At 37.0% G+C, this 24,359-nt stretch overlaps 1 protein-coding gene across 3 annotated transcripts in view; it reads right to left on the bottom strand.

Moving 5' to 3' along the window:
• The window catches only part of smarca2 (SWI/SNF related BAF chromatin remodeling complex subunit ATPase 2), a 54,114-nt gene extending 40,937 nt beyond the window's left edge, over window positions 1-13,177 (bottom strand). For 2 of the 3 annotated variants that reach the window (XM_088629035.1, XM_088629033.1), the window contains exons 1-14: window positions 13,033-13,177; window positions 9,631-9,879; window positions 8,538-8,667; window positions 7,507-7,836; window positions 6,994-7,095; window positions 5,115-5,361; window positions 4,727-4,853; window positions 4,063-4,236; window positions 3,496-3,669; window positions 2,624-2,794; window positions 2,480-2,533; window positions 2,132-2,262; window positions 1,375-1,432; window positions 998-1,098 (exon numbers count right to left, since the gene is read on the bottom strand). In XM_088629035.1, coding sequence (XP_088485161.1) covers window positions 998-1,098; window positions 1,375-1,432; window positions 2,132-2,262; window positions 2,480-2,533; window positions 2,624-2,794; window positions 3,496-3,669; window positions 4,063-4,236; window positions 4,727-4,853; window positions 5,115-5,361; window positions 6,994-7,095; window positions 7,507-7,836; window positions 8,538-8,667; window positions 9,631-9,858 — 2,027 coding nt within the window. In that variant the 5' untranslated portion in view covers window positions 9,859-9,879; window positions 13,033-13,177. Of the gene's footprint in view, window positions 1-997; window positions 1,099-1,374; window positions 1,433-2,131; window positions 2,263-2,479; window positions 2,534-2,623; window positions 2,795-3,495; window positions 3,670-4,062; window positions 4,237-4,726; window positions 4,854-5,114; window positions 5,362-6,993; window positions 7,096-7,506; window positions 7,837-8,537; window positions 8,668-9,630; window positions 9,880-12,679; window positions 12,785-13,032 lie in introns of those variants that run through there. The other variant, XM_088629034.1, reaches the window with a different exon arrangement.
• Window positions 13,178-24,359: the final 11,182 nt, after the last annotated feature.

Genomic DNA, 24,359 nt, shown 5'->3' on the forward strand with positions numbered 1-24,359 from the left:
TTTCAGTTGATCTACACATTTGATACATACTGTTCATAGTATTTCTCAGCACTTGCCAAAATAGTTTCAGTACGTATTGTGAGAAATGAACGGTCTGGCATATTTCATTTTAGATATATACTCATTGCAATTTAGTGACGTTATAAGTCAGGTTATTACCCGACTTATATGACATATACAGCCTGTATATGATCACTTGAACCTTACAATTCAAACGGCTGTTCTACTATGACTACGGATATGTGCACAGTTTAAAAATACATTATTTTATAAGGACTCTACTGTGAAAAGTCCAAATAAAAATATTTGTAAAATATTGTATATATTTATATTGTATATTATTAAACATTTTATTTACTTTTTTATATAGGTGTTATTTAAAAAAACACTAGTCACATAATTTATATAAAACATATTTTTACTTCAGCTATGGCTTTTTAATTGTATTTTTTTAAACTTTGTGGATTCCTGGAGAGACAAATGGAAAATGTACACCTTTATTAAAAATGCCGACTACAACGCCAAAAGTTATAATCTGCAATTTGAAGATTTATCAAAATCTAACTTCTTTTGTATGGCCTTTAAAACTCAATAAATCACCTAAAACCATAATACTGTATGTTTTGTTTAAACTACAATACGTAACCCAAATAAGTCTCTCACAGTAAATCCTCCTGTAAATGTTAAATATAAAGCCTTAATAAACTTAATGAAAAAGTTCCAAAGAAACCTACTGCTGGGAAGAAAGAAATATAACAATATAAATCCAATAGGTGTTCTTGAAGCACACTGGCCTAGAGTATAGTCTAAAATCAACATACTTTAGTTTGTGAATACTTTACCTGATGAAAACAATATTAACAAAACTCCAATATAATCACATTCTTATTACACAGTAACCATTTGTTAAAATAAAAACAAGTGAGTCAATGCCCTTGAGATTTAAGCTAAAATACTGTTGATAAAACACTGTTATGTAGTAACTTTGGCTACATACTCAATTATGTGCTTTGCTGCCTTCTCAGACACCTCATCACTATTAGGATCAATAATCTTCTTTTCTTCAGATTCGGATTTAGACACCACCTCATCCTCATCCTGTATAGACACAAAACATGCATCTCTGATATCTGATATCCGATTTCATGCTCTGAAATTGAAATGTGTAAAAGCAAAGTTTTAAAAGGAAAGTTTGGAGCAAAAAAACAAATTGGGGACAAAACAAAAAACAAGTTTCCAAAGAGAGTATGTCAGAAAAAGATGGGTGTTTACACATGGGATGCTGGCTTAATGACCCCCCAGAATGCTTCATAAGAAGTCACAGGCAAATGCTTAGTCCCTTCATTACAGAAATTCAGAACTGAAAAAACTTACCTCTTCTTCAAATTCTGATCCACTTTCTTCACTATCTGATCGAGGAGCAACTTCATACCTTAAAATTAAAAAAATATATATTAAGAGTAAATGAAGATGAACTGTTAGGATTCCATCATCTACATTAGTAGGGATATCTAGATTTATTTCCTCAATCTGGAAATACATACCGAAGGGTATATTTTTTGCATTTGCAGTTTTTTCAAACACAGCTCTTAATTCTGACATATATTTGTTTTGGCTCATTTTGACAAAAAGTAATTAGAATATGCACTGCGAGGCAAAAGTCTTACACACAAGATGAATGCATATTAAAAACACCAGATTACTCCACTTGTGTTTCCTACTTTTAACATTACAACCATATAATACAGTTATTATTAATATAGTTTAGTTTGGTTGAGAATAAACTTTCTACATTTAGTAATTTACATTTATCAAAATCCTAATAAACTAAATGTAAAATTATACATAAACAGAATGAAGAGTTAGTAGATAATCCATAATATATTAAAATTTAAGTGACTCATTATTAAGTGTTCTTCATCACTGATCATGATTAACTAATAGGCTTTCGTATAACACAATGGATAAAACCAAGCTTCTGCAAAAAGAAATGCACTAAGTAAAAAGAGATGTAGATTATTTCAAAAAGCCATCACAGTTTTGTTTGTTTTTTTACGGCAATGGAATTTATTTCATTATTTTATTTTGTTGTCAAAGAAAGATGTATTAAAAAATCATGACAAATTCATACCCAGGGTTCATTTCAAGCCAGGCCTCCAGCTGACTGGACTTTGGTGCATCTGTTCCCTGTAGTACTTTACCGGTCTCAGTCTGAATGACTTTCACTGGAAGTTCACTCATTTGACTGCTTTCATCGATTGGCTGTAGCAAAAAAAATAATTTAAGCACACTTTCGTATACTGTATGTTTATATTTAGGACTAGTAAAAGTAAATGTTCTTGACTTAAAGTCCTAATTAGATCATAATTAATAATGTTCCACTTTATCACAGCTCTTGTTTTTCAAAAATGCACTGTTACTGAAAAATGATGCAGAATAATTTGGTTCTTCAGATGTATCAACAGAAAATGCTGCCTACCTCTCCATCAGGCCCCAGACTCGTTCCCATTTCGTCATCGTTTTCCTGTACTTTCTATGAATAAGGAAAATAAAAGTATAAAACTTTCCCAAAAATGTTAATTGCACTTTTATGGACTTTTGCATGATAAGTCATGTTACTGACCTTCTTCTTTCTTCTCTTCTTCTTCTTCTCCTTGGCAGCCTGGGCTGCTTTGTGCTCATAGACAAGGTCAGTCAGATTAGCGACATATTCATCAGTCTGCTGCAGTAAGTACGCCAACCGCTTATCTTTTTTCTGGTCAATCAGCTTACGATATCCTTCTTCATCTTCTGCCTGAAAGGGAAAAGGAAGCAAGAAAGGTAAAAAGAGGTTCACGGCCACACTCACATAAAGTTAAATAAATCCTGCATGAGCAATATAAGTAGACATATTGATTTCTCATGATACTAACAAAAATATGTAATGTTAAATCACTCAGTACTGAGCTTGACACAAATGCAATATTTCCTTTGCTGTAAAGTCAAAAAGAACACTTTAAATAATAAGTAATGTAAATACAGGGAGTCTCTAGTAAACGTCAGGGTTACGGAAGATAAAGTTGCAACATATACAGTAGCTTAGTGACAGATATAGGGTACTTTTTTAGAACAATGTAAATATATGGGAGGTTAGGAACTGTAAAAGTGTACACTGCAGGGAAGTTCTTCCCAAGAGAATAAATGGAATAGAGTAGGGTTAAGGACCATAAATTAGATAAGTTTTATTTGTAACTGCCCAAATACAGTACAGTCCATCACTGTGCGTGTACAAGTTACACTTATAAACATTTTTATTCTAACCTATCACTCACTTTTAACTTGACTTCCCAATCATTTTAAAATCAAATCATTTTTGCAGCATTTTAAAGAAACATCCTGACCAAATGCTAGTTTGCATGATTTTACTTTGAGAAGTGTATGAGTTGTGCTTGTCTATTAATGCGCTAAATTTCTCATGAAGTAACTTCAGGTGTTTTCTTATAAATGAGCACGTACCATCAGTCTTCTCATTCTCTCTTTCTCAATTCTTTCCGTTTCCTTCTTCTGCTCCCTCTCAGTGTTAGTGTGCCAGGTGGCAATGGCTTTAGAAAGTTTCTGAATTTTGCCAGTAATTGACCGGTGATATTCTTTGAAGTCTTTCGCATGTTGAAGTATGCTGTTTAAGTATTCCTAAAATCAGAATTTGAAGAAACAAGTGAGTGGAAGTTACAATCAGAGCTCATACGATTTCTATTCATTCATTTCACTTTTCTTCCCATTATCCCAAGCAATACCAAAACCAAGAGTTGACAAAATACAGGCTGAAACAGATTAAGATCAAGGAGCTTAATGAGCCATATTATCACTTTGCCAATGTATTAATTACTTGATCAACATACAATCATTCTGATGAATGCATCTGACATTTAATAGGCTGGTCCATTTAGTCACTAAACAGGTGCTTGTTTTTGACAAAATATGTAAATTAGCATTGACTTTTTGGTGACCACAACCAAATAACGATAAGCCTAAGCTGATTCAAGTTTCTTTAAAGATAATTATATTACTTTATTACTGGTCTACCTGGTGTTTCTGTCGGCGTTTCCTTTCTTGCTCAATCTTCTGTTGCTTCTCTAGTTTTTCAGTCATTCGCGCCTCCCTGAGAGTCTGCCGTTTGCTGCGCTTGTAGGCCTTTGAGTTCAGGGCTGTCTCCAGGGTTGTATCGCGACGCATGCAGGCCACAACTTCCTGCCTCAGCTGTTAACACAGACGCACTCAGGATGACCAGGAGCGATATAAGTGCAGTTACACTACCAGCTTTAGTATATAATACTATCCAGGTTTTTATATTTTTTTACTTTTTTTAAAGTTTGTTATATTTCTTTGGACACAAAGAATGGGTACAAACCACTGAGGAAGAGTAGGGTAACCTTTGGGGAAAAAGACATGAAAACAGACATTTTCTCCAATGTTCATACATCAATGAATTATTCATTTTAAAAATGTTTGCAATACAGTACAAAAAAATCAAAAATCATGTTCTGCCTTTGAACAATGCTCCTGTTTTCTTTAGCTGGCAAAAAAGGCCACCAATTTTGAAAACATAACTAATGTCTTTAAGATGCTTAAAGACATCCAGAAAAGATGCTGTGTATTTCTCCACTGGATTAACAAAACATTTGCGACACATTCTTTACACATGCAAAGAGTGGATGTGTTAATAAAGCAGAAAGACAAAAGCTAGTACCTGGCGCTGGAAATTGAGAAGCCTTAAGGCCTTTAACTCCACAGTAGCTTTTGTTCTCAGATCAGGTGGCAAAGAACCAGGCAAATTCTCAAGTTCCTGGATTCTGTGAGCAATCCTTGCCTGCAGCCTTTGGACAAAGAGAAAAAATAAAATAAGACTAGGTCAGCACTGAACTGTTACAAACCTATGTGAATGCTGATGTAATCAAATCTATATTGCACAGTGGGACTATTGTAAATGTCCAATTCATGCCTAGGGGGTACCATCAGTGCTGTACATTTGGGAGGGGGATGCTGTTGTGTTACACTATTTTGTTCTTACTTGGTTCTGTTTAAAAAAATATAATTAAATCTCTTTCACATAAAAAAATTGTTAAGCACTAGATTACCTGTACTCTCTCTCTTGGAGAATTTCAACTGGGTCCAGTCCCTGTGGTTTCTGAATAGGAGTTATGCGGTTCTGTTTTTGCTGCAGTTGGATGATGGGAGAAGGCTGGCCTGGAGGCTGCTGGGCCACAGAGGAACTTGGTACAGATGCTGCAGAAGTTGGTACCTGAGGTGGAGCAGGTGAAGGTCTCCCACTTGTAGTTGGTACTGGTAGTTTCTGAGGGGTACTTGGGGTTTCTGAATTCTGGCCTGAAAAAAAAGGAAATCCCTAATACCCACTACAACACTTTTTACTTTCAATGTTTTTAACTGACCGCATTTATACTAACAGTTTTCAGGAAAGTACCCTCACTGGTACACAGGATAAAGCATTCTGTATCATGCTTATAAATATTTTTTATCTGTTGAGAAATAATTTTTTAAAACTTGTAAGAAAGGTTATCTATAAAACCTATATACAATAATACCTCATTGAACAACCTTAATTTGTTCCTTGAAAACTGCTCACATACTGAAAGCTCAGTTTCTATAATAGAAACTAAATTCCCCTTTGTTCCCATGTTAAAATCTCTGATTGGTTCCAAAACTCAAAAATGGTCCCTCTTGCACCCACACTTCACCTTAATGCACCACAGAATAAATCCTGAAATCAATAATAATATTCCTGATTAATCAAGTAACATGCTTAAAGCCACTAACCGATACATAAACAATGGATAGGAAAACAATAAAACACTTGCTCATTTATGGTGCAGTACAGTAGTTACATCATTATAGCCATTAGAAAACACATAAACATTAGGTACTATTACTACATTAGTAATATATGCACTTAACACACACAAGCCTTTTTAACATAAAAGGTTAAAATGTAATAAAAATAAAAAAGTAAATTCCTGAACTTCTTGAAAAAACATCGTAATAGGGGCAGGGCAGTGGCGCTGTGGCTAAGGATCTGCGCTTGTGGCTAGAAGGTTGCCGGTTCAAATCCCACGGCTGGCAGAAGAATTCTACTCCGTTGGGCTCCTGAGCAAGGCCCTTAACCCCAACTGCTCCAGGGGTGCTGTACAATGGCTAACCCTGCGCTCTGACCCCTAGCTTCTCTCCCTGTCTGTGTGTCTGTGTCTCATGGAGAGCAAGCTGGGATATGCGAAAAGAAATTCATAATGCAAGAAATTGTATATGGCTTATAAAGTGATCTTAAATCTTAAATAATTCAAACATCATAACATCACCAAAAAGAAGAGAGAAAACATGATGCCTTACAAGAGCCCAGCTCTTAAGAGTGAAAAAAAAGAGGTAGGAATTACATGTCATATAAACAAAATATTGTATAGTAATTCCTCATTAGAGAGGGATTAAAGCATACCAATGGTTCCTTTAAAAACTTGCATTGCCTCTTTATTTCCAAAACTCATCATTAAATAGTGTTAAGGAAACAATGCTAAAACCTACATTTTTTCCTTTTACGTTTTTTAAGGTTTAAGCTAGTGGTTTGTTGGCCTCCCACAAACATTCAATTGACCTTGGGTGAGTCAATTTCCTTTTTGTGAATGGAAATAAAGCTACAGTAATGCAAAATCAAAAAGCTTTGAAAACGTCTTACAATGTTTTAGAATATTTCTCACACTCAGTTAATAATAAGAGGAAAAGTACTGACCCAAAGTCAACTGGATGGCCCAGGATGACAAAAGCAAACCAGTTAAAAGATTTATGATAATTCTCATTCTCTCAGACTGTTTTATTATAATTGCAATAATAGAGGAGATTTGAAAAGAAAAACACTCTCCGAAACTTTCAAAAGGTAAGTACCAACAGCTGGATCATATGCAGAGACAGTTCAAAGGTCTGGAATTTAGCAAACTTGTTCCACAGAGATACCTTCAGTCCAAGGCTTGGGACCCACACTAGAGGAATGTCCCTGCATTCCTGGACTAGGAGACGGTCCTGCTGGAGGCCCACCCATTGGATGTGCTGGCATACCTAAATTATCATGATGAAGGAGAGTGAATATAGTGGGGAAAAGAAATATGTAAATCCAGTACATGCCACTATTTCTATGATTTTCTTGACAAGGAATTTGTTACCTTAATATTATTTTAAGAAACATAATGTTCTGAAAAAACATAACATAAATGTTATGGAAAAACAGGAAAAAGCCCAGTGTGATCTTTACCACTCATACATTCCCAAAACCAAACTTCTTTCAGCTTCTGAGATCTGTCAAGATCAGGCTTCATGATGTTATAGCTACTAACAGGATTTCATACACCTTCTCCTCTGTGGCAGTAGAGAGATACAGGAGGTAGGATACCCATGGATATCGTCCTTCTCGGGGAGAAAGTAACACCTCTAACACCTAGTTCTCGATTAATTATCAGCTCCAACACTTACCAGGCGGTCTGTTGTAAGGCGTGGTTACAGGCTGCTGCTGCATTGCTGGGAGACTTCTCTTCCCTTGAACTGCTAGCTGCAGATTTTCTGGTAAAGGCTGACCTCGGCCCAGGATCTTGTAGGCCAGGATCTGAGCTCGGAGCTGCTGCAGCTGGACCGGACTGAAAGGAGAGGGGCCGCGCCCCTGCTGGCTCATGGCCTGGGGGTCTACAGACATCAACGGACCCGATTGAGCCGGAGGCATCTGAGGAGGTGTCGGACCCCCTCCTGACATTGGGCTGGAGGCATGTTCTGGAACTCCCATGGGCGACGGGTGAGGGGACAAATAACCTGCACAAACATTCAAGCATTCCACATTAAGAGAGTTTTTCTTTCTATCTAGGACAGTCTTTTTCAAACTGGGGGGGTCCCAATCCAAACAGCAGTTGCAAAGAGGGTCATTTGCAAGGCTATAAGAAATATTACTCTTTAAATTCTAAGAGGACATTTAAAATATACACTGTCCTTTAATTTCTTAAATAAAAGCATTACATTTGTATAATCAATGGAGCATTTTGTTGTGTCATGAAGAGAGAAGCTGAAATCAACAAAGATGGTGAAGACCAGGATTTGGGGACGTTAAAACAGAAGAAAATACTGATGTTTTCATTTGAATTTTTTTTTCTAAACTGCTGCCGAGAGCTATCAATAGTCTAAGGGTGTTGGTGTAGCAATACTATGGACAATAACCAAATAAACATATTTTATTACAAAAGCTAAACTTACAAACAAAAACAGCCTATTTATATGCAGAAAGGTTGGTAGATCTTTTTATATAAATACCATGAACTTCATCAACAAAACACTGTTGAATTTAAACAGGCAACAATGGCAGCCAAAGAGCTGAAACATTTAAACTTTGATTAAAACAGAAAATCAGATGCATAGTTAACAATATCTCCACATAATTTTCCTTCTTACTTATATAAGCACATACGCAGAACCCAGAAGTTCCTCAGAACATACACAAGATTAATGACAGCTGGAGATACCTTGGCTATGCTGATCCATAGGACTCTGTGGTGGGCCCATTCCAGCATGGAGTGACCTCATTCCCATGCCCTTCATCTGGCCAAAATGCATCTCATCCCCCATTCCTTTGTCATGCATACCTTCCAAGGGCTGACGTAACATGAGTGAAAGAAAATGAAATTGAAAACACAGACCCAAGACAAACCATGCCTAAACATGATTTTGTCAAAAACATCCTTAATCATTATCCATTATAGTTTTTAGGACACCGGTACGGAAATCGAATCAAGGATCCAAGGAAAAAATCTGTTAACAACCAGTACAAAAATCACTTGGGTATTTTAAGCATCCTAGTTGAGCGGTAGCATGGTGGCTCAGGATCTGTGCCTGTGGCTGGAAGGTTGCCAGTTCAAATCCCTTGGCTGGCAGATGAATCCTACTCTGTTGGGCTCCTGAGCAAGGCCCTTAACCCCAGCTCCTCCAGGGGGACCGTACAAATGGCTGACCCTGCACTCTGACCCAAAGCTTCTCTCCCTCTCTGTGTGCCTCTGTGCCTCATGGAGAGCAAGCTGGGGTATGCGGGAAAAAAAAACAAATTCCTAATGCTGAAAATGTATGGCTAATAAAGTGATTTTCAGCTTGTAAATATTGTTGTACAACAATAAAAATCATTTGAGTTACTTTTTGACCCAAGGAAGCCTTTCTTCAGTATATGTGCACTTCTTACAATCTTTACATAAAAACCAGATATTCAAGCCATAAAGGCATAACATAGAAGCATACTTGGATCAGAAACTTTACCCCAAAATGTAGGCAAAAACAGCCCATTGCATTTTGAGCAAGAATTTACATTTTCATATAAATTAGTAAATTACGCTGAACCTTTACTCTCAAACACTTTCCCCTAAAATGGCACCATAACGCTGACCACTAACGTATAGATGCACACAATAGACAATTTCGTGCTCATCTCAAAAGAGGCATCACCCCATCTTTTGTCTTTTTTGCTAAATCAAATTGAGCCGGAGGTGTCGGACCCCCTCCAAAAGTGTTTTGGTCACTTGTTGCAATCACATACACAGCCCCCTCCCCATCCTTCCGTCTCTTTAATACCTTGTGCATCTGGTGTATGCTGTCCTGCGGGTAATCCCCAGCCCCCTGTCCCGGCAGGCTGTGTGGGACGCTGGGTGGGCCGGGACTGGGTCCCATCATGCTGTGGACCGAGCCAGGTGAGGGACCTGGTCCAGGACTGGGCCCCAGAATGGGGCCAGGGGACGGACCTGGTCCAGGCGAGGGGCCGGGGTGAGGCATCCCGCCTGTGGGGTCTGTTGGTGTGGACATGTGTTCAGATGCCACTCGCACCTTGAGGGAAGAAATAACAGACCAAATAAGCAGTCGGAAAAAATCCTCCAACAACATAAGAACACAAATGAAAGGAGGACACTCAACCCTTCTGGCTCATGTGCCTGTTAGCAGCTAATTAATCCAAGGATGTCATTCTGCCAGTTCTTCACATAAGTCAGGGTATCTGGCTCAACAATATGGCTGGGTAGCTTGTTCCAGGTTCCCACAACTGTGGCTTTCCAACACCTACTGATGCGCCATATGTCCGTTGTATATATACTCTTCAAATGAAAATCAGAAAACATTTTTTTTGTTTTATCATGAGCTTCATAGGTGCTCCTACATCTTTACAGTGGGTATTCAGTAATATTACAATTGGGGGGTGTACAAATACAAACTGAAGCAACTGTATATAAAAGCACAAAAGTTAAATGGTCTAAGTATAAAACATAATAAAGAAGAAATGATTATCAATGGCCCTCTCACGACATTTTGCATCTAGATGTAAAATTCATATGTAACTAGTATAACTGCAACACAGAAATTAACACAGTTATGTACATCAAGCAGCCGAGAAATATTGTCACAACTTAATTTTTAATGTGTTAAAAAAACGTAACAGCATCTGCGTACAAGTTTGTTTGTTTTTTGCAGTATCTTAACATGCTTACAGCACAGCATTAACAGCACAAAAACTGACAGAAAATGTGACCACAATGAACACAAAATCAAAAGTCATCCAAATTCAAAAAGACTGGAATTTGGTTGGATTTATCCAGACTAAATCCAGCCATATACCAGTCTCTGAATATAGTAGAGAGAAACCTTAACATGTATGAAACATTGCATGCTGTTATTTAGAAAAATAATAACACAATTACTTATTAATAAAAACTGTTATGACACATAAAATGCACACTACTCTGTTATTTGACCATCTATATAATTTAAAACAAATGCAACTGGAAACCAGTTTCATTCTACACCAGTGACATCCAGTACAGGTCATCAGAAGTATCGGCAGGTCTGCATTCTGACTGAGAATTAAACCAGCTGATTACTGGCTTAACTGGACCAATTCAACAGTTTCTCCTGCTCTTCAGGGGATGCTGCTGCTTTAAAAAAACCTTGAAAACCTGCAGACACACTAACCCTCCAGCAACTGGGCCCCTGCTCTATAGCAAATGGTTCTGAGTCCCGGTCCTGAAGTATCCCTTTCTCTGTAGGCTTCTGTTCCCTCTTAGACCTTACTGACTTGTTACAGGTGCCTGTAACTAATCTGCTTTCTGCTCTCGACTTTTTTTCTGCACTCAGGCTGTCTTTTCAAAAACACCCTAGTTAATGTGCATTAATCATGCGGAAATGCCTTCCACATACAGAACTTCATGTAGCCTCTCCTCAACTTGCCTGTTAAGCAATTACTCTCTTTATTTCTGACTAAACAGCCCTTAATGTTACGGTATCACACAATTCCCACAGTATGTGTTTTCCCTTCTGTTTAAATCCAATGGCTTATATTTCAGATAACGGACCTGAAAGAGGACAGTGCATAAACTCACTAATTAGGACAGGGCTCGTGCTAATTACAAATCTCAGCTATTTAAGAGCTGAAAGCAAATTAAAAAAAAACCTCAAACAGAAAAATGAAATTAAATAACCTGTCATTATTAACCTAGCTAAAGCAAAACCAGATAACACAGGGGTTACTCAAGATGAAGCCTGAAAACAACTGTACTAGGTTTTGTTCTTAAACTAAGGCCCGACTTCAGAAAAAAAGCCTAAGTCTTCAAGCAGAGCAATTCTGATAGCAATTAGCACTGGTAATTACCAGCCCAGTTGGAGCTGGAGTCAGCAAACACACAGGTTTTCCAGTACCAGGACTGATAACCAGGGTTTTACAGATGGCAATTTTAATTCTTATCTTTGAACGCCCTGGATAAATTTTATTAATGCGGTTTTGTTTTTGATAGCAGGAGTGGGATCGTCAGGTTTACACCAAAGCCATCACCCAGAGGTCATAAGCCACCCGTGTACCACAGAGATGGGAAGCGTGCTCTGATTTACATGACAATAAGCTATTCATGTGGACAACTGAGTGTCACGCCTCTTCTCCAACCCAGCAAGCTTGATGGCGAAATAGTGCCCTTTTAGGCGTGCAGCTGAACATGTCAATCCAAGCGTAAACAGGTAAAGGAAACATTTAAACAATAACACGTTGATCGAGAAATACATTGTAAATACGACTAAGGGTAGTACAAAAACTTGGCAGCTGTCCAACTGTTTGCATTGATCCTACGGCACAAACGCCGAATAAGCCACGTTAACTCTCAATATACATTAGTTTTTCCATATACTACGTTTTGTGATTATTTGCCGTTAATAGCTGTTTGTATTTTTCTTTCACTAGATTACAACCCTAACTGTTGCTTTGGCTACGTTTACGAACTATACTGGAAATCATTAATTTCCAAAAGATACATTTTTTTATTTTTAAGAAAAGAATAACGTAAAATACGCAGTCCCATTCTTTCATTTCTGTTCGATTGATTGACAGTGGCGGAACACACTCCAGCACGCCGTGATGAAGACGATCAACATGTCTGTTATTTCCACTTCCTGACTGAGCTAAGTACATTAAAAAATACACTTTGTTCGCAGGCCTCGACTTTTCATTTCTGACAAACTTCGCTTACAAACTTGACCACGGTCCCGTCAAAAGCAACGCGATGATCCTGCTTCGACGATCGCCATTACAAGACTGTTTAAAAGACAAATAAGTGTTTCACACACTTACAGTACTGCCTTTTTTTCTAAATACCTGTTATTTTGGAAAAGCCGCTGAGCGGATCATGGCTTCCCATGACTGTACTGGCTGAGTTAGACTTCCGCAGCGCTTCTGCTTACTACCTCCTCTAAATAAAAGAAAAGTTCGTACGCTTAGGGCCACTACCGATTTACTAACATACTGTACGTGTTACGGAAAACGAACAACTTTTACATTTCTTTCAGAAGCCGGTCAACATGCTGTCAACTTCGCAGAAAAATCAATAATAAGTTCGGAAAAGCTACTTCTTGTCACCCCTCGCTCTTACGCAAAATAACACATTACTTACACGTACAAAAGACTGTAATAATGGACAACCAAGTACAAAAAAGATCAAGTCAATTTACCTTAAGGAAGTAGAAACAAACTACGAATCAAAATAAATTCAGGTTTAGAAAGGTATGTCCACATTGACTACCATTAAAATTTCCCCTCCCCCTCTCGTTTGCTGACAACCTTGGGTTGAGATTTTCCAATTAGGGGTTTTCTGATTGGTTATTACGACAGGAAGTACCGCTTACCTCGGCGACGGATTGGTGCAATCGACCATCAATAATGTATTTTAGCAGTTGGGCGAGTGAAGCCCTTTTCCACAGTAGTGCAGATTACAGAAAATACTGGAACATGTATTTATTGAGCGTCGAAAAGGGAGGGAGGTGGAATGTACAGTATTCAATAGTTTTCAAGTACTAAGAAACGTGTAGTTGAGTTATTGACAGATTTAACTGAGAAAGTGGTAGCGTAAACGCAATATGAAAGAGTCATGTACCTAGCGCTTTAAAATGTATAGCTGAATGTGATTATTTGCTGCGTACAACTGAATGAGATTATTATACAATCACAGAAAAAAATGAATTGGTTCATTTTATAGAAATAATTTTATAATAGTAATTCATATATTATAATATTAATTAGAAATAGTGTTGCAAACCCAATTGTACTCCATGAAACCAGCTAATTCGCCTAAAATTGAGTTATTTCTGCTACATGTACAGCGGTAGTCCATATGATGCGTCTGTCCGGTGTAACTATTGAATATAAAAGGATATTAGATTGTTTGGACAACCGAATAACAATGTATACACCTGTGAAGGAGATGCCTGTAGCCAGAGACAATCAAGATTAACCAACAGTCCCAGGTAATTTGGGATAAAAATGCTCTAATCCTATGTGAATCACATTTTGTAGGCCTTCAAAAAGAATAAGAGGCATGGCCAAAAGCTTTTGCATTGTGAGTCTGTTGCCTGAAACTCAACTTTAAAAACTGAAACGTTGAGTACTTTATGTGTATGTTCCCATATATCTTCTTTATTTTTTATGATTAAGATGGAAAGTGTCAAGTACTGTACGTATGAGATTGGATTGCACTGACATCTACTTTAATTAGTAATAACAGCAATTAAGAACTGTGCAACAGATTGCTGTATATTTTACATGATGACAAATTAGAGAAGTTTTTAATTGAAGCTGTAGCAATTCAGCGTTTATCATTTTTAAGAAGCGTATCCTTAACTGTATTTTGAAGATACGAAGCACAGTCTACAACTTTAATTCCAGTGTTATGGGAATATGAATTCACTTAGTGTTATTTTTTCTGATTTTTTTTTAATTCTTGGGCTTTTTAAGATCAGTGTTTTCGAGTGAAATAAGCATATCCATGAAACTTTGAGGATCACGCACTTCGTGTTATCCTTAATAATCATTTAAGAAGCACCTTCTTTTAGTACTTAGGGAACGTTTTTGCCAGAACAGTTCATTTTCTCAAACTTTCCCTTTTTATGAGCTCATGAGCCACACTAAACTAGCAAACGTGACTGGGAAGCAATATTGCTTGAGGGAAAAAAAGTGCTTCTGTCTTGTAATAAATTAGAAGGGAAGAAATGTGAGTGTGATTCTGATTGTGCGAGAAAATTCTAGTGCGTCACCAAAAATGGATTGTTTCCCGTCCATGTACAGTACGGCCTTCAGCACAATGCCCAGGGAAATAAAATGAGATACTTCGCAATGGCAAAAAGTCTCGCGTGTCAGTGCTGCTTAATAGGGCTTTCAATGCACAAATATCTTCATCTAAAGCCAGGGTACGCAGACGTAAAGGTTATTGGTCCTGCCGTTATCAGAGGATTGGATAAACACCCACACCTCGTTCAGCTTCGTTACATTTTGTGGAAATATCTTCATGTGCTGTAGATGAATTTCAGCCCCTTCAGTTTCTCGGCCCCGCATCGCACATGACCAGCTATCTGTGGAATCAAGCTTTACGACGTCAGACCAGACAGGTTTCTACTACATAGGGTTCCTGACTTCGCAACTAAATTTTGCTTTAAAGAACAGGGCGCAGATAGCAGAGACACAACACTTCCCTAACTGTGTAGGCTCTCGGGAAATCCACCAGCTACGCCGCTCCATTTACTTGCTTTAACATATGTTGAGGAAAGTTTCTTTAAAAATTAATCCATTACAGTTACTTATTTGTGTAAGCGATTAGCTTTTTTCTCTTAATAAGTTAAGGACATGTGCTTTTAAGAGTGAATGTATTACTTTATATAGTAACTACACACACGTTGAGTAAACTGATCACTATTAACTTACTGACCTTTTAATATTATTTGCCCCCCCCCTTCCTAAGGTAATCACACAGATTGAACTGTAATGGTCTTTTCAAAAGAAACTTACCCCAAGACCCAATTCTGGCACCGGGGAGTAGTAACTCGTTTTCAGATGAAAAATCCTCTTACCACACTTACCGAAAAGTCGTTGATTGCCATAAAATTATTTTATTCGTGAAATTAATTGCAAATTAAATTACGATAACTGTGTAAAGGAAAGAAAATTAGATCCAGCAAATTGGGAACCAAAAGAACCAAGAAAGTTCGTTCTTAAACTATACCAATTAAAGCCCCAAGGGGGCAGGAAATGTCCTGTGTTTTGATGTACAGTCGCTCAAACTATTAAAGAGGAAACATTTATTTGCATAATTCGTGTTCGATAAGAGAACATAATAATTTCGCATGTTTAATTAACAAAGAATATTAGAATATTACACATTCACAATTGCTGTTGGATGCTGACTAGTAAATGAACATTTACTGTTTTTATTTTTCATGTTTATTTTTGGTCAACAGAGGGAGCTTCTTTAAACGTGAAAGGAAACAACGTTTCGGCTGAGAAGTCTCTTCGCGTGTGGGCGAAACATTGTGTTTTCTTTCTTCTCTTTTCAGCATGGAATAAACCTTTACTTGTTCCTTTGCAGCCTACGCATGCTGACACAGCTACAGTACCTACTTGAAATATTTTTAAACTTTAGTCTTTTCTGCAAGTTATATCCTGAAGACTTAGGATAACGTGCTGCAACGATGAGGGCCTTATTGGTCACACAAGCACCGAGGTGATCTGATTTGCGTATTTGGATATTTGGAGAGAGAATATAAAAAACAAAACTGAAATTCAAGAAGCAAATTCTTGGCTTCTTCATAGTTATGAATATCTTCATATCTTCTTCATAAGACACGGAGGTCTTCGTATTTGGCTCTTTTCCGTTGACTGGCCTCCTCCATCCTGTCTCCCAAGGAAACTAGCTCATAGCTCTAGCATGACCACCTGCAATACAATGTTTAGCTATGTTTGGTCACTATGCTCCCTAGGTTGACCTTCAGCTGCCAATCTCCCACCGTTGCCAGGAGACCTGCTGATACTTTGGACAGCGGATGTGGCTGCTGACTGGCTCTGATGCTGATTGCTGTTGACACCCCTGCTAATAGTGTCCGCTAAGGCCTTCTGCACCTGGCTGCGACGCCATCGATAACGGCCTTCTCCAAGGGTTTAGGATGTGCTCCAGCATCCCTTGTCCATGGCACAACGGGCATATTGTTGAACATTACAGACTAGAAGGACTAAGTTGGACATCGTAAACTGCCTGGATCATGAATTTAATATAATGTGGCTCTGCTTGCCAAAGCTTGGGCCATGAAACCTTGCAGTCCTTTGTATGCTCCCATCTCTTCCCTGCTCCCTGCTGACACATTTCCACCATCCTGCCAGTAGTTCCACTTCCAATCAAATGCCGTATCATGAATTTCTTTAACATAACAGAAAATCAGAAAATCTTCAAAATATTAGAGCAGGACATGTGCAAATAGTGCTCAACGCTCACTATTTACGTACTGTACATACAATCAAATGCCATATCAGATATTTCTTTAACATAACAGAAAATCAGAAAATCTTCAAAGTATTGGAGCAGGACCTGTGCAAATAGTGCTTCACATTCACTATTTACGTACTGTACAAATGGAAAATCGACACCAGACAAAGCCCATAAAGGATAATGTTAACAGACATTTCATGAAGACCTTGGATTACTGAGCAAAATAATTTGCTATTTATAGTTTTTCAAACTAAAAACACTAAGCTTGACAAATTACTGAAAACAAACTTTAGATTTACATATTGTTATTAATAGCACACGACGCCATGCTTTAGAAAAGCTCTGGTGCATAGGTAAACAAGTAGGTGACATTTGCATTTTCTGATCGCTAAGCATGAACATTATTCTAGCTTCTGTGCTTGCATAAATATGCATACTGTATTTATATACGGTATATTATGTGTGTTATTTTTGACCTGTTCCAAATAAAATACCATGGAGGAAATAGGATACATTTTTCTAGTATTTACTTCAAATGTTTCTTATTAAAATACCCCACCACCCCTCCCCACCTTGTCAGCAATCTGAGCTGCTAATATTGTCCAATAAATGTTTCTTACAGTGTATCAGCAATGTATCTTCTACTTTTGTCTATTCAGTTATAATCATCTCTCAAAGCATACTTGTATACCCATTTCATTCTCCCGTCAAGCCAGACTCATCATATTTCAGTGGGGGATAGACTGGTATAACCGGCTGATCGCTTTCAAAACCTGTTCTTCTTCCTGAGTTAAGTAATTAAGGTTTAGTCTGACTTTGTGCCAAGGAGTTTTACCATGTTGAAAAACTAACCTTTTCACCTGCACACTCCTACCCACCCATGGAGGATATTCCATGACATTAACTTGAATTTAGTGTGCATAAATTTAAATGAAGGTTTTAGACAGAGTTACAGATCTGTTGATTTACAGATCATTTACTTGCAGAATCTGTGTGTCAATTGTGCTTTGAAGTACTGTATGTGTTTTTACCGTGCTTTTATGATATGTATTTTAATGTATGACAGGCAGTCGTAGTACTCAGTTACTGTTTGTCCACCTTAATTTACCATTCAATTTAAATCTTACCTTTTGGGAACTAAAATAGCCAAGCAATATGTATGATATTTTCAAGAGGAATATGGACAGCAAAGTAGTAAAAAGCTATTTAATATTTGTGATTGTTTTCAACACCATGGGAGACAGCTGGTGTTTTGTACTGTACATTGGAACCCCTTAAGTTATCTCTGACACTGTAGCATTCCATAATATTAAATAACTAAAAGAAAGAGTTATCTGTGATCTGTGAAGACTAATACAACTGACCTATTTAGTACAGTGCAGCAGACAGGATCTAACCCTAAACCATTAGAACATATACAGTATACTACCGCCATGCCAAAAATTATCCATTAACAAAAAACTTTTGGATTTTAATACTTTCTTTGTTACACTGAATAAATTAAGTGCTTGTTTCAACTGCACTTTTCACATTTAGCATTTTGCTTCTAAATTATTTTAATCAGGTTGGATTAATTTTTTTCTGTAGCCATGACGAACAAAACATGTCCTTACATTATGCACCTTCTAGTCTTTTAACATTAAAACTAAAATTGTTCCTCTTTTCAATCTGCCCCTCATTTAGATAAAAGATCATTCATTTTAGATCCTATTTCATGTTTGTGTTAATCTAATCTAATAACTATTTGTGTACACATTGCTATTGATTTTTATAATGCTTATCTGAACTTTTTGAAAAACTTTTCCACATGTTATCCATACAAAGGAGTGATAAATTGTCTTCTCCTGTGGTTTTCTGTAGAGAACTATGCTTCATATTTTTAAGATACTAAAAATATTAATATTTAAGATACTAATATATCAAAATTTGAAAGTGTTACGCAGAATCAAGGACATTGCATATTTGTAATGTATACACCAGAAAGTCAAGTACATGCAAGTTGAAAGTAAAGCTTCCCTTCAAATTTTCATGCAAACCTACCTTGATTGTTTGTGTAGGAGTTAGGATTCCTGAGAACGTTCAGGTCCCTGTAATAACTAACATTCACAATGGATAATGATTTCATGTAAATGTAATCTGCCTAGGTAGTATCACTTCCAAAGTTACTCAATGTTAAATGCAGTGTTTAAATGTTTGGTCATAGACTGTAAGTGTGTCACATAACAACAAAATGCAAATTAAAATCCAGAAAAGTGTCTGTCCTCATTATAAATGTCAAATTTCCAAATATGAAAAGAGGTATTTGGCTTAATGACTATGTATGCCCTTGTAATTGTATTCTTTTTGCCACCTGTGGACTTTGATATGAGTCTAGAGATTTGATATAGCAGGACCAGAGTGTACTTTGACAAGAGGGATTCTTGTCATTTGCTTACATTGGTTAGTGAGTACAATAGATACTAACCTGATTTTGACTTACAGATTCGTGTCTTGCGGTTGTTCCCCTGTCTGACAAACAATAACCGCACATCTGAAGAAGTTTGCATATCTCGCATCCTTACGCAGGTGCACAGCATATTCAGGCACTGCAGAGTAGACTGCACTGAGACATCCACAATGTGTTCAGGAACTGTGCTTCACACAAGTAAACCATCTCTTTCCAAAGTGGACCTGACTCATGTACCACAACCAACAAGCCCCCATTTCATTCAAATGTTTTGGGGTATTATTTTAACGGCCATTATCATTGACAGCACTTCAGTCTTCACTGAGTATCATGCAAAGATAGCCCAGAGGAAGGGGGGTTTTGCTTTCCACTTATTTTCATAGTTTTAGAAATCCTGCATTTATTTATACGGATATTTGATGTATTTAACGTGTCACATAACATGTGAATAAAAAAATCAAAGCTATATTTAAATAGACATATTCCTCTAAATGCCTTGCTATTTAGGACCATGGAAATTCAGATGAAATTTATATGAAAGGTGAAAAACTTTACAGTAAATTAACCATCATAACAAAGCTTTCTTGTGTTTCTTGTGTTGAAACTGTCATTTCTTTAAGTGAGATATCATGAAGCTGGAGCACCAAAGGGAATAATTCTCATAATTAATGAGGAGCTATTAAACTACAAAATGATTTCAAAAAATGACCAACAGAGTAATTAGTTTTCCTGGTTTTGGTTGCATTCAAGTCTTAGAACCAGGAACAATGTAATATTTATTGTTCCTAAATGTTCGAATAAATTGTATTCATATATAGTTTTATTTTATTCCAAAGAAACTCGGGACTACTTGCACATCGGTGAAGACACCCTTCATCCACTAATGAGGTGCAGCACCTTCTTGGGTGATGAGTAACAGCCATTGAGCATCCTCATCCCCACTACCTAACGGATCAGAAAGAAATCGCTTCATCAATAGAATAAGAAGGGAGGTAATTCTTTTATAGGACCAAGTAAGAGGTTTATTCCATGCTGAAAAGAGAAGAAAGAAAACACAATGTTTCAGCCGTGGAGCCTTCTTCAGGTGTGAGCCACCTTCACATAATAATAATTTAGAAGACAATGTATGCATTATAGACTATTTGAATAATAAAAAGGCAAAATACGCAAAACACTCACCCAAGGTCTCATTTCTAAATCCCCACCTCATAAACAGTTTCCTTTCTTGTCTTAAAAAGGATGTGTGCAAGGTCACTGAATGTAAATCCATTCAAATTAACCCTACAAATCTACTTACCAGGTTTTACCCATGATTTAACAATTATTCACCAGGAAAGACCTCACCCACACACATTTGGCAGTAAAAATAATAGTGGTTGTGGTAACAGTTCACCCAAAAACCATTGATTCAGTTCTCCTATTCAGGGTCACTAGCATGAAGGACATTCAAAGTACCAGTGCTTCACATATTGGCATAACAGGCTATTGTGTATTATATTGGTTCATATCATATAAATAATTGTTAAAACAGATGATAAACAAAATACAGCTAAATCTGTTAATCTGAATGCATCTACTGAGGGGTATGCCAACAGTTTATGGCTTTATTGGTTGTTGCAGTCCAAGAAAATATGTTTTCTAAATGTATTTTAGTAGATTGCTTCATCCAATTCAGTGTTGTGCAGGAGCTGGAGCCTGTCTTAGCAACCAATGGGTGCAAGCCGTTTAGGGAAGGATTCTGCTGTAATCCTACAGATGGCAGCTTCATACCATTGGCTCCTCAGCCAAGTACAGACCCCAAATGTCTGAGCCGTTCCTATCTTACTGAGAAGGATTACTATTGCAGCACCAAATCATCAGTGGGATAAAACTAACCTGTTTCATGACAGTTTAGTCCCAGTTTATGTTCCTTATTAGTGGTTTCTGGACTGGATACCAGTCCAACACAGGGCACATACAGACACAAAGACTAATGTACATGTACAGTACATATTGCAATAAACTTTTCTTCTCTACATGCTCACACTCACACCAGAGGCCAGTTTTTCCTAGAATCTAATTAATCAACCAGAACACTATGTCTTTGGACTGTGAGAGGAAACCCATGCAAACACAGGGAGAACTCCACGTAGTTAGCACCTCAGGTCCAGAATTAAACCCAAAACCCCAGCACTACAAGGCAGCAATGCTAACCACTGCACCACCACTTCACCATTAATCACCATGTTTTACTCCCCATTTGACAACATGGAGCAGTATCACAAAACTTGTTATCTTAGTCAAAAATACAAGCTTTTCACCAAAACAGGGGAGAGGAAGAGAGACACAAATACATCATTTGTCAACAAAGTTTGGAATTGAAAGCATTTTTAAATTTGATAGCTCTGTTCTGTTCCCCGGGCATGGCAGGTTTCAAAGTACTTTTAATTTTGTCACCTTAGCTCTTCTCTTCCCTGGCCACCACAGACATAATCAAATAATTGAGTAATAAATCTGATTTAAAAAGGCATTTTACACATTGCATCCTTTCACGTGTTATAAACTGAGAGCTTGTCATCCACACGGTTCAGCTAGATGAGCTGGAGTAGCTGAGAGTGAGTGGTTAGGCCTTTGCAGGTACTGCCATTGGACCATTGAGTAAGGTATTTGTTCCACATTTCCTCCAATCCACCCAGCTGTATATGTGGGGACCAGCATTGCTTGGGATAGGCATCCCAACCAGATAAGGAGTCATATGCTCTCAATCCTCTTAAGCTAAGGTAACCAGGATTATCTTTGGCCCGATGCACCAGTGTACTCTGGTGTGGACCGTACCTTTCTGTGTTTTCTCTCTCTTTTTTAGTTTTCCATACTAAATTTGAATATGAATACCATTATCACATCTTAATAAAATTCACCATTACTTTTCCTGTTTAATGCTTGATTTTAAAGCCTTTTGTTTTATATAAAAAATAATTATTCTTAAATGTAGGACTATGCCCACACTAGCATGATGATTTAAGTTTTACAGCACATCCTCCCCCAGGGATAACAGGTGTTGCACATGTGTTCATGAATGATCTTCTCAACAGGGTATGTTCTCATCTTAAGGTCAGTTGCACTGTAACCTAAAAATCATGAAATCACCTGCAAAAAAGCTGTGGTCTGCTAGTTCAAGACTTACAGGTTTTCCTGCCTTTCTGATCATGAAGCATTGGCATAGTGGGTTTATTGCTTCAGACATGTAGTAAAGACTGGAATTAACCATACACTCACTCAAGTGCAAACACTTCTCAGTCTCCTTTGTGGGGAGCTCAGGCACTGCTGTGTTGCACTTATGTGTGCGAAAACAATTTCTCTCTGAACAGTGAGATCGTCTAGTCTTACCAAATTCCTTCATTTCTTATTCATTTATGTTTTTTGACAAATATTTCCTTTTATAAGACAGATATTTTGCTATTTTCCAAAGATTCTTTTAAACATTTGAAAGATACCTTTAAATAGTACTCTTATTCTGTATTCACATTAAAAGCAGTGGTTTCAAACTTTAAAATATACATGAATATTGGTTCCATTAAATCACACAATTGACTATAGTTTCAAAACAAGAGTTAAACTACAAAAACACTTCAATATTAGTCCTAAGTTCCACACATACAGTAGTACGTAGTAGGATCCTTAATGCATCACAGCTATAAAAATAGGGAAAGATTATTAAATCAAATATCTATGTTCCCTATCTTGTGATGAAGAGAGTATTATTTCGTTTTATTATTAAAATGGACACAGGTATTGTTTGTGCAACCAGGGAAAATGTTAAAAACAATCCTGAAATGCAAATTTATTTTTATACAATACTATAGACTACTATGGTTCTGTGCTGTTTGGTTGTTTTTGTTGTTGTTGTTTTAAAAATAATTGCAAATATGTTCATATTAAAACTTATTTAAAAACGTGCTAAATGAATGACAATTGAACCACGAAACTCTATAGCTTGAGCTATAGTACGTCTTCGGATTCTATTGATATTGTCTGGGATAGAGCTAACCATGAACAGACAAGCAGATATCTTCCTCCAGTATATGGGTGGTTACGCTGCCCACTACTATGCACAAACTAAAATCTGTTTCTTTTATATATATATACTGTATATAGTTTCAGTAGTATTTAATTTTGAGAATCTGTATTTTTGCAGTATGCCACTAGGGTGCACAGTGAGTCTGTAAATTGCTAAACTTGGCGCTGTCAGTTGACAGATTCCTTTCCATCAATACGAGTCTGTCTCAGGCTTTGGTTAATCCAGAACTACTACTGTATGTCTTCAAGAACAACAAAGATTTTTTGAATAGCTACATTAACTAGTGAGCTCTAAATGAATTTAATTTGGAAGCTGTAGAAGTAATCCATGCAAGTCTTTAAAATGTAAAAAATACTTTAATGGACACCCTTTAGATTTTTCTGATATCTGTTTAATTTCATGTTTCTCTATAAGTAGGTCTGTAGCAAGCTGTATTTCAATTCTTGCTAAAAGGCTATCCAAAGCTTTCTATGCAGGCCCTCTTATTTTCTAAATTTTTATTTGATCAATTGTATTTTAGTCCACTTATGACAGTATTTTTCAGTGTGAAAATATATTTACAGGGGTTTGTGTCTTGAGTGCATATTTATCTTTTTAAAATTCTGATTTATGAGAAAAGCAGATGAAAGATGTCAGTGTAATGGAGTGGAACAATGCAGGCTGGGAAGGACACACCAATCAAAACAAACATCTTTCTTCAGCGCTGGATTTACTGTAGTTTGCATTTAGGAATTATTCACCGGATATTCAAATGGCACTTTTTTGTATTTCCATTTTTGTTTTCATTTTTGTATCTAAAAAGATTCTTAGGAAAAGTATAGCTTTCTTACAATTTAAGAATGTCATGCTAATAATTACCTGAATCCAGATACATAAAGGTAATATCAATAAATAAAATCCAAATTATGAAATCAGCGTTTTCAGAAAAAGTGTTCTTGTTTTGCATTTGGTCATGGATGATATGTTCAGTGTTGCAAGAACTGAGATTGCTTACCAAGAAAAGCAAATCCTAAATGGAAGACAAATG

Source organism: Lepisosteus platostomus, chromosome 4 (genome assembly GCF_059453375.1).
Source record: "Lepisosteus platostomus isolate fLepPlt1 chromosome 4, fLepPlt1.hap1, whole genome shotgun sequence".
NCBI classification, from domain to species: Eukaryota; Metazoa; Chordata; class Actinopteri; order Semionotiformes; family Lepisosteidae; genus Lepisosteus; species Lepisosteus platostomus.